Source organism: Salvelinus sp. IW2-2015, unplaced genomic scaffold (genome assembly GCF_002910315.2).
Source record: "Salvelinus sp. IW2-2015 unplaced genomic scaffold, ASM291031v2 Un_scaffold2661, whole genome shotgun sequence".
Lineage (NCBI taxonomy): Eukaryota > Metazoa > Chordata > Actinopteri > Salmoniformes > Salmonidae > Salvelinus > Salvelinus sp. IW2-2015.
In genome coordinates, this window is record NW_019943967.1 from 58,789 (window position 1) to 69,841 (window position 11,053).

The window sequence follows — 11,053 nt, forward strand, 5'->3', positions numbered from 1 at the left end:
ACGGCAGCCCCCTCCTCGTCCCCCTTCCTCTCCTCGGCAGGCCTCCTCCCCTCTTCCTCCAAGCCCCCTCTCCTCTCCTCCAGCCCCCTCTACCTCTCCTCGGCAGCCCCCTCTCCTTCCTCGGCACCCCCCTCTCCTCTTACTTGATGACTTTCAGTTTGATGTGATTGTATAGACCTGTTTCAAGCATCAAAACAGCCCAGTGTTAGTTCAGTTGATTTGATCGTCTGTCTCCCTGTGATTTAGAGGTAACCCGGGGCAATGCTAGCTCAGCTAAATCCCATCTCTCCCGTCCTACCCATCAGCGCCCTGCTTCATTCATTATACCCAGAGGGATCCGTTATGATTTCACCCAGGTTATTCACTTGATGACAGCGTTTTAGTTCAGGCCCTGTTTGCTGTAATACAAATGTCCCTCCTGTTGGCCCAATGCTAAATCGGCAGTCAAGTCTCGCTTTCTCTACTCTCCCCGTCTCCAGGAAGTGAACACACTTCCTGTCCTTCACACTGAGATGCACATTGCAGGCGGTCTACGTGCACCACACACACACACACACACACACACACACACCACACACACACACACACACACACACACACACACACACACACTCTGGCTTCATGATCATTCTGTTCGAGGAAGAAGAAGCCACGTTTAATCAGCCCACACACGGCGCCCCCCCCCCCCCATGCTCCCTCCCTGAAACCTTGATGAAATTGCTCATTGATTGATCACACTGACATTTGGCAGCCGATACGGCTGTAAATAAATACATAGTCGTAAATATCTTCTATGATAGAATAACAGCACTTTGGCCTATATGGGTCATTCTACAGAAGGGGGTGCAAATTGGGTGTGTAATTTTTTTWAAAATATATATAACATTCGTATTTGTATCCTATTTTTCCCCAGACTTTCAGCACACGTGTTCCAGGTAGACATATCTACTACTCACACGCTTTGTATGGCGTATTTGGCATATTATCCTTAATTCATTATAACCCTACTAAATGTGTCACTACGGAAACATAGCGAACACAGTTTAAATAAAGGGAGAGCCGTGCAGAGTGTCGAGATGAAACCTATTACGGATTCATTTCAGAAATTGTATTTTCACACTAAATTATTAACAAAATAGTAAAAGCAGGATTTTAACCTGATTTTTTTCTAAACCTTTAAATTGAAGTGAGAAATATATAAATCTATATTGTTCTTTGTAAATGTTCAATATTGATGGTTTTGAATATGAAACTTGTTGATTGATTAGAATTTGTTTTTTTTATTAATGAATTGTATTAATTGTATTGAATTGTATTAATGTCTAAAAATTTATGTCCAAAAATATCGCTTTAGCTATCTTTATTTTGGCAGGGTAGAGGGCGGCAGGGTACAATACATTACAGCTGTATAGCACATTAGACTGTTTTGTTTGGCCAGATAGAGATGTCAATGTTTGGCCTCTTGGAAGGTTTGAGCCCCTCCTGCAGGCTATGCATCTCAAATACTCTAGGCTTGTTTTCCTGAAGTGTGCACTTGTCCATTACCCACGTGGTATAGAGAGGAGGAGAGGAGAAGAGGTAATGGTAAATCTCTTGGTCCTTTTTGTAGCTCAGTTGGTAGAGCATGGCCCATGCAACTTTCAAATGAAGATGGTGTCAATGGAGCTGCCACAGAACGACGAGACTGACCTCTATATACACTACAAAAGTATGTGGACACAGAACGACGAGACTGACCTCTATATACACTACAAAAGTATGTGCCGACACAGAACGACGAGAGCCTTTATCACACAATGTGCACAACGAGACCTCTATATTTTACACTACAAGTGTCACAACAACAGATGATTACTACAAAATGTGACACAGAACGACGAGGGACCTGACCTCTATATACACTAACAAAAGTATGTGGACACACCAGAACACGAGGACTGACCCAATACACTACGAAAAGTATGTGGACACCGAACATCTCATTTTCAAAGTCATGGCGAGAAATTAATATGGAGTTGGCCCCCCCTTTTTGCTGCTAGAACAGCCTCCTCTCTTCTGGGAAGCTTTTCAACTAAGTTGGAACATTGCTGCTATTAAACAGCCTCCTTCTTCTGGAAGGAGCTTTTCCACTAGATGTTTGGAACATTGCTGCTATAACCGCCTCACTCTCTTCTTGGGAAAGGCTTGTCCACTAGATGTTTGGAACATTCTGCTATAAACAGCCTCCTCTCTTCTGGGAAGGCTTTCCACTAGATGGTGGAACATTGCTGCTATAAACAGCCTTCCTCTCTTCTGGGAAGGCTGTCCACGAGGTTGGAACATTGCACTGCTATAACAGGCCTCAACTCTCTTCTGGGAAGGCTTTCCACTAGATGTTGGAACATTGCTGCATATACAGCCTGCCAACTCTTCCTGGGAAGGCTTTCACTAGATGTTGGAACATTTGCTGCTATAACAGCCTCCCACTCTTCTGGAAGCGCTTTCGCACTATTATTTGGAACATGCCTGCGATAACAGCCTTCACTCTTCTGGGAAGGCTTTCCACTAGATGTTGGAACGTCGTGCTGGCTATAACCAGCCTCCACTCTTCTGGGAAGGCTTTCCACTAAGACTGTGAACATGCTGCTATAACAGCTCCTCTCTTCCTGGGAAGCTTGTCCACCTAGATGTTGCGAACATTGCTGCATATAACAGCCTCCACTCTTTCTGGGAAGCTTCCACAGATGTCTGGAACATTGCTTGCATATAACAGCCTCCTCTCTTCGGAAGGCTTTCCACTAGATGTTGGAAACATCTCGCCTATAACAGCTCCACTCTTCTTGGGAAAGGCTTTCCACTAGATGTTCTGAACCATTCGCTGCCTTAAAACAGCCTCCTCTGCTTCTGGGAAGGCTTTCACTCTAGATGTTGGAACATTTGCTGCTATAACAGCCTCCTCTCTTCTGGGAAGGCTTTCAACTAGATGTTGGAACATTGCTGCTATAACAGCCTCCACTCTTCTGGGAAGGCTTTCCACTAGACTGTTGGAACATTGCTGCTATAACAGCCTCTCTTCTTCTGGAAGGCTTCAACTAGATGTTGGAACATTGCTGCTATAACAGCCTCCACTGCTCTGGAAGCTTTCAACTAGATGTGAACATTGCTGCTATAACAGCCTCCTCTCTTCTGGGAAGGCTTTCCACTAGATGTTGGAACATTGCTGCTATAACAGCCTCCTCTCTCTGGGAAGCTTTCCCACTAGATTTGTGGAACATTGCTGCTATAACAGCCTCCTCTCTTCGGGAAGGCTTCCACGGTAGATGTTGGAAACATTGCTGCCTATAACAGCCTCCTCTCTTCTGGGAAGCTTTCCACTAGATGTTGGAACATTGCTTGACTATAACAAGCCTCCTCTCTTCTGGGAAGGCTTTCCACTAGATGTTGGAACATTGCTGCTATAACAGCCTCCACTCTTCTGGGAAGGCTTTCCACTACAGATGTTGGAACATTGCTGCTATAAACAGCCTCTCCTCTCTTCGGGGAGCTTCAAAACTAGATGTTGGAACATTGCGCTTAACCAAGGCCTCCACTCTTTCTGGGAAGGCTTTCCAACTAGATGTTGGACATTGCTGCTATAACAGCTCCACTCTTCTGGGAAGGCTTTCCACTAGAGTTGGAACATTGCTCTATAACACAGCCTTCACTCTTCTGGGAAGGCTTGCACTAGATCGTTGGAAACATTGCGCTATAACAGCCTTCACTCTTCTGGAAAGGCTTTCAACTACGATGTTGGAACATTTGCTGCTATAACACCTCCACTCTTCTGGAGGCTTTCCACTAGACTGTTGAACATTAGCTGTTATAACAGCCTCCACTCTTCTGGGAAGGCTTGTCCACTAGATGTTGAACATTGCTGCACTATAAACAGCCTTCACTCTTCTGGGAAGGCTTTCCACGTAGAGTTGAACATTGCTGCTATAACAGCCTCCACTCTTCTGAGGAAGGCTGGCCACTAGATGTTGGAAACATTGCTGCTTATAACAGCCTCCACTCTTTCTGGGAAAGGCTTCTTCACTAGCATGGTTGGACATTGCTGCTATAAAACAGCCTCCTCTTTCTTGTGGAAGCTTTCCACTAGATGTGAACATTGCTGCTATAAAGCCTCCACTCCTCCTGGGAAGGGCTTTCCCACAGATGTTGGAAACATTGCTGCGGGGACTTGCTTCCATTCAGCCACGAGCATTAGTGAGGTCGGGAGCGATTAGGCCTGGCTCGCAGTCGGCGTTCCAATTCATCCCAAAGGTGTTCGATGGGTTGAGGTCAGGGCTCTGTGCAGGCCAGTCAAGTTCTACGATGGCGATTAAGCGCCCCCCCCCCCCCCCCCCCCCCCCCCTACCCCCCCCCCCCCCCCCCGCACTCTGATTCAGAGGGGTTGAGTTAAATGCGGAAGACACATTTCAGTTGAATGCATTCAGTTGTACAACTGACTAGGTATCCCCCCTTTCTCTTTCCACACTGATCTCAGAAAAACTATTCCTGTATGGACCTCACGTTGTGCACAGGGGCATTGTCATGATGAAACTGGAAAGGGCCTTCCCCGAATTAGTGCCATAAAGTTGTGAGCACAGAATCGTCTAGAATGTCATAGTGTGCTGTTAAGGTTTTCCTTCACTGGAACTAAGGGGCCCGAACCATGAAAAACAGCCCTAGACCATTAGTCCTCCTCCACCAAACTTTACAGTTGGCACTATGCATTGGAGCAGGTAGCGTTCTCCTGGCATCCGCCAAACCCAGAGTCATTGTCGGACTGCCAGATGGTGTAGTGTGATTCATCACTCCAGAGAACGCGTTTCCAGATGCGGCGAACTTCACACCACTCCAGCCGAAGCTTGGCATTTACACATTATGGTGATCTTAGGCTTGTGTGCTGCTGCTCGGCCATGGAAATCCATTTCARGAAGCTCCCGATGAACGGTTCATGTGCTTACGCTGCTTCCAGAGGCAGTTTGGAACTCGGTAGTGAATGTTGCAACCGAAGACATGATTTTTACCTGCTACGCGCTTCAGCACTCGGCGTTCCCGTTCTGTGAGCTTGTGTGGCCTACCACTTTGCGGCTGAGCCGTTGTTGCTCCTAGACGTTTCCACTTCACACTAACAGCACTTACAGTTGACCGGGGGCAGCTCTAGCAGGGCAGAAATTTGACAAAATTACTTGTTGGAAAGGTGACATTCTATGACTGTGCCACGTTGAAAGTCACTGAGCTCTTCAGTAAAGCCATTCTACTGTCAATGTTTGTCTATGGAGATTGCATGGCTGTGTGGTTTGTTATTGTTTATTCATGCATGATTTTAAAAACCCAATAGGCTAATGTCACAGCTGAGCTCTTGTGTGTGTTTTTTTTTTTTTTTAAACAAACATAAACAACTAAAACATAAAACAAACCTCTTCTCTTCCTCTCCAAGGATCTGGAGCCTGACGTCGTTCATCTGTTTGGGTCTCTGCTGCCTGAAATGGTCCAATTAGCACTGCGGGTGTCTGAGCTGTGTGGCAAGGTAACTGTCTATGATCTGTCCTGTGTACCCACTGAATCATTCACACGCTGTGGTGTTAGTACGACACACAAGCTCATGTAGTCTACTAAAGCAAGCTCCAAACGTGACACGGTATTATCTAAGCTGTATGCAAAGGTAACAACATCAGGGTTAACATACAACATGCCTGTGAGTGGGGTTAACATGCTTTTTTTAACTACTTTTTGACGTGTGCACTACTTTTTGATCCAGGGCTTAAGTGGAAAGTAGTGCACTATGTAGGGATTAGGGTGCTATTTTGGGACACTGCCCTGGATGGACAATGCAGATCTCTTGCCGGAACACATTCATTAGCAGGCCGTCCGGAAACCTGTCAGCCAATCGGTCAATAATCACATTGCTCCCTAGTGGGAAGTCCAAGATTGAGCTCTGGGAATTTGCACAAAAAAAATAAAAACAAGCCTTTGGACTGAAATGTGCTTTTTGAAAGTAATATAGCAGGGATAATTTCATATATGATTTGTTTGATTCTGTATGCTTTTCAATGCATAATTAAACTGTATGTGCAAAAAAATAAGTATAAAAAATATATATGCTTTGAAATGCAAATTTACACTGTTATACAAGCTGTACACTCAATACTTTACATTGTAGCAAAGTGTCATTTCTTCAGTGTTGTCACATGAAAAGATATACTCAAATATTTACAAAAATGTGAGGGGTGTCCTCACTTTTTTGATATACTGTGTATATATATATATATATATATATATGACAGTATACAGTTGAAGTCGGAAGTTTACATACACTTATGTTGGAGTCATTAAAACTAGTTTTTCAACCACTCCACACATTTCTTGTTAACAAACTATAGTTTTGGCAAGTCGGTTAGGACATCTACTTTGTGCATGACACAAGTAATTTTTCCAACAATTGTTTACAGACAGATTATTTCACTTATATTTCACTGTATCACAATTCCATTGGGTCAAGAGTTTACATACACTAAGTTGACTGTGCATTAAAATGGCTTGGAAAATTCAGAAATTATGTCATGGCTTTAGAAGCTCTGATAGGTCTAATTGCATAATTTGAGTCAATTGGAGGTGTACACTGTGGATGTATTTCAAGCCTACCTTCAAACTCAGTGCCTCTTTGCTTGACATCATGGAAAATTCAAAAGAATCAGCCAAGACCTCAGAAAAAACAAACAATAGTACGCAAGTATAAACACCATGGGACCACACAGCTGTCATACCACTCAGGAAAGGAGACGCGTTCTGTCTCCTAGAGATGAACGTACTTTGTTGTGAAAGTGCAAATCAATCCCAGAAAAACAGCAAGGACCTTGCGAAGATGCTGAGAAAACAGGTACAAAGTATCTATATCACAGTAAAACGAGTCTATATCGACATAACCCTGAAAGGCCGCTCAGCAAGGAAGAACCACTGCTCCAAAACCCGCCATTAAAAAAGCCAGACTACGGTTTGCAACTGCACATGGGGACAAAGATCGTACTTTTTGGAGAAATGTCCTCTGGTCTGATGAAACAAAAATGGAACTGTTTGGCCATAATGACCATCGTTATGTTTGGAGGAAAAAGAGGGAGGCTTCCAAGCTGAAGAACACCATCCCAACCGTGATGCACGGGGGTGGCAGCATCATGTTGTGGGGGTGCTTTGCTGCTGGAGGGACTGGTGCACTTCACAAAATGGATGCCATCATGAGGAAGGAAATTTATGTGGATATATTGAAGCAACATCTCAAAACATCAGTCAGGAAGTTAAAGCTTGGTCACAATGGGTCTTCCAAATGGACAATGACKCCAAGCATACTTCAAAGTTGTTACAAAATGGCTTAAGGACAACAAAGTCAAGGTATTGGAGTGGCCATCACAAAGCCCTGACCGCAATCCTATAGAAAATTTTGTGGGCAGAACTGAAAAAGCGTGTGTGAGCAAGGAGGCCTACAAACCTGACTCAGTTACACCAGCTCTGTCAGGAGYAATGGGCCAAAATCCACCCAACTTATTGTGGGAAGCTTGTGGAAGGCTACCCAAAACGTTTGACCCAAGTTAAACAATTTAAAGGCAATGCTACCAAATACTAAATGAGTGTATGTAAACTTCTGACCCACTGGGAATGTGATGAAAGAAATTAAAGCTGAKATAAATCACTCTCTCTACTATTATTCTGACATTTCACATTCTTATAATAAAGTGCTGATACTAACTCACCTTAGTCGGGGAATTTTTACTTGGATTAAATGTCAGGAATTGTGAAAAACTAAACTTCCGACTRCAACTGTGTACACTATTGTGTGTGTTTGTGTGTAAAGACCAGATTAAATCAGGATTGGTCTGATGGGTGACAATATTAGCCTATCACTTGTGAATTATTTTTTATCACTTGTGAATGATGCCCAGCATAAAAAAACAATGCCTTTTTTTTTGCAACTTTTTCGAATCGCACACCTCATGTAGCCTAGCCCATAGGCCTGTATGTTTTTTAATAAGGTTTGTATCACAACTAAAGTGGCCAAATAACTTCTTTAAAATTAAGCACATTAATCCGCTTTACAAGGGGTGTAGAGCCTAACTGGGATACATAAGCAGCACGTGAGTTTCATGTTTGGGGAAGATCATTTTCACCATAAAAAACCTTTATAATAAAAGCATTACATGCATAATTGCATTTGCGGTCTCTTTTGTTAATTGTGTTTTCAGCTAATGGGACATTCCCACTTATAACCAACTACCATGTGTGCATTGCTGCACTTATAATGTGAAGAAATAGCCTTATAGTTGATCAACATTTAAAGCTAAACGTTCTGATCCTTTGCGTAAAAAGCCACATTGCATAAAAAGTTTTAATATTTTTGATGTGATTGATTGTATTGATTTGGGATCTATCGCATCCCACAACTGTCCCAGACTATGTTTGGAATATTTATTTCTTGCACAGAATAGGTCAACTTTTGTACTGTGCTGTTGCTGTTTGTTAGGTCTACTCATCTTGTTGGAAAAGTAAATGTAGACGGTTCTTCCAATAGCTTCAATATGCACCTCGGAATTGGATAAGGACGAGCACAGTCCCCGATGTGTCTGTCTTCACTTGTAGCCTGTGAGAAAGACCCGATCATGTGACGGCGCGCACAGCAGTCAGGGAGAAGGGCACAACGGCCACTGACCACGAAAGGCATGGATTTTTTTGGGGGGGGGGGGGGGGGTGCGTTATGACCACACAAAGGGGATGCCACCGTGAAAATTCTAGGCATTATCAAATTGTCAATGAGTGACTGATGTAGTGTGTGTACAGCCTGCGCAAAAAAAACCAATGCAGAGATCATGCCTTTCAAGCGACTTTTTAAAAATCATTATAAGAGTTGCATCATGCAGCCTTAGAATGTATTAAACATCTAAACATATAGACCAACATTTGAAAAACTAAAGTTACATTGATAACTCTAAATGAAGCATGTAGGAATACCTCATTTCTTTGTTAACCGCTCAACACAGAATAGCCCCGTGTGAGAGCATTCCCTCAAATCGTTTGGAGCAAATATCCATTCTATTTTATTTAGCTTTGTTCAATTATATTCTTCGTACTATAAAATAAGGCCACAAAATTCTAAGCAAATCTTGTCTCTATTTTACATGGATTTATTAGACTTTTTAAAATGTAGATGTTCCAAAGGTCTGCATCAGTGTGGAAGCCAGGAGATGCTAAATGTTTTTTTTAATGTTAATTAACGTTCAATTACCCATAAGACCTACAGTTATTGCTTGACAATCACCGGTTGACACAACTCCGTGACCGCCACAACCCTAACATAACCGTAGAGCGTTAATCACACGTTAGACGGGTAACTTTAATAGTTAGCAGATATATCCAACGGGCAAACATTTTAGTTGTGAATTCCCTCCTGTAACTAGATCACCTGGAGCATGCTGCACAACAAGGCTCTGGTCTCTCGTCGTTGTGTGCTTGTAAACAAACACCATGTGACATGTGACTGGGGGGACTACCTGTAACGTTCATAATGAACAGTAATGTGACAGGTGAAATGAAGAATGCAATCTGCTTTTATCTCCTAACGGTATTGCACAAGTTGACTGCAGGGATTTATTTTAAGTTGCTACAAATATTCAAATGTATTTAAATAAAAAATAAAAAACAAACTTTCAATAAATAGTTTCAACTGTATTGACGTTATTGGGGAAAAACGACGATATAAAAACCAGCATGTGGCTTTTTCCCCAAATACCTCGGTATACGGTATATACACCTCACAAGCCTTAGGCTACATGTTCAAATGTTAAAGACCATTCCCTGAAAGGAGCATCAGTGAACCTCCCCAGAAATAGAAAGACCATGTGTATTTTGCATAGGACCACTAGATTCTACAGCACAAGCCCGATTCTGAGCCCCCCAGATTAGAGCTAACTTGGCCATATAAAAGAGTCAGCTAGTCTGAGATGGATTGAGCCTCTTGAGATCTATTGGTTTTCTGTGAGGTGCTGCTGCTGGAGCAGAGATTAATGGAAGGCCGAATCATCTCAGTCCCCATTACATTCCTCCTCTCTCTGACTAACACCAAATTGGGAACTAGCGCCGATCTAGCTCTCTGATTTTATGTATCGAATGTGTCAGCAAGTCATGACGGTGTGCAAAGAGTCACTTGTAATTCTCTTGATTTGAACAAGGACCCCAAAAAACGACCTTCATCATTTTTCCTTAACCACTATTTTGTGAAAAGGATTTGTTCTCTGTCGTCGTGGTGCCTTTGTAGCAGGTTTTGTGCCGATTAGGACAAATCTGCTCTGGTGTGTGTATCGTCTATTCTACATTAGTCTCCTTCCACTGTGCTCTTTTTCACTTATATTTTATGCCAAAAAAATGACTACCACTTACGTTAAAGACATTGTGTATTTGCTAACCCTCAATCCGGATGAGTAATTTAGCCCTACTTGAGTTAAATAGATTATAGATGACCCTCGACTGTGATTAAGGCTATGCTGGTTGATTTGAACATCCCACGAGTAGTGCCTAAATGACTCTTTGTTCATTTACTTAATATCATTCAGCTGCCTTGTTTTAAATGACCAAACTAATTATTTTGACCTCCCTTAATCAACGCCTTGTCTGCTTCCACGTTTACTCCACGTTTCTCTCTCGTATTAGTTTGCTACAACATTTACTACACTACTTACTCACGTTTACTCCACTACTCTCGACGTTGTACTCCACTACTCCACTTTACTCCACTACTCCACGTTTACTCCACTTTACTCCACTACTCCACATTTACTCCACTACTCGACGTTACTCCACTACCCACGTTTACTCCACTACTCCATATTTATTCCATATTTACTCCCACATTTTACTCCACAATTTACTCCACATTTATCTCCACATTACTCCACGTTTACTCAGGCTACTCCACGGTTACTCCACATTTACTTCCACATTTACTCCACACTCACGTTTACTCCACTACTCCACATTTCTCCACGTTTACTCCACTACTCCACATCTA

At 42.7% G+C, this 11,053-nt stretch overlaps 1 protein-coding gene across 1 annotated transcript in view; it reads left to right on the top strand.

Annotated features, from left to right (window-relative positions):
- parga (poly (ADP-ribose) glycohydrolase a) overlaps nt 1-11,053 on the top strand; it is a 100,117-nt gene that overhangs the window by 27,282 nt on the left and 61,782 nt on the right. The window contains exon 8 of the mRNA XM_070440566.1: nt 5,444-5,533. Within this exon, the coding sequence (XP_070296667.1) occupies nt 5,444-5,533 (90 nt within the window). The remainder of the gene's footprint in view (nt 1-5,443; nt 5,534-11,053) is intronic.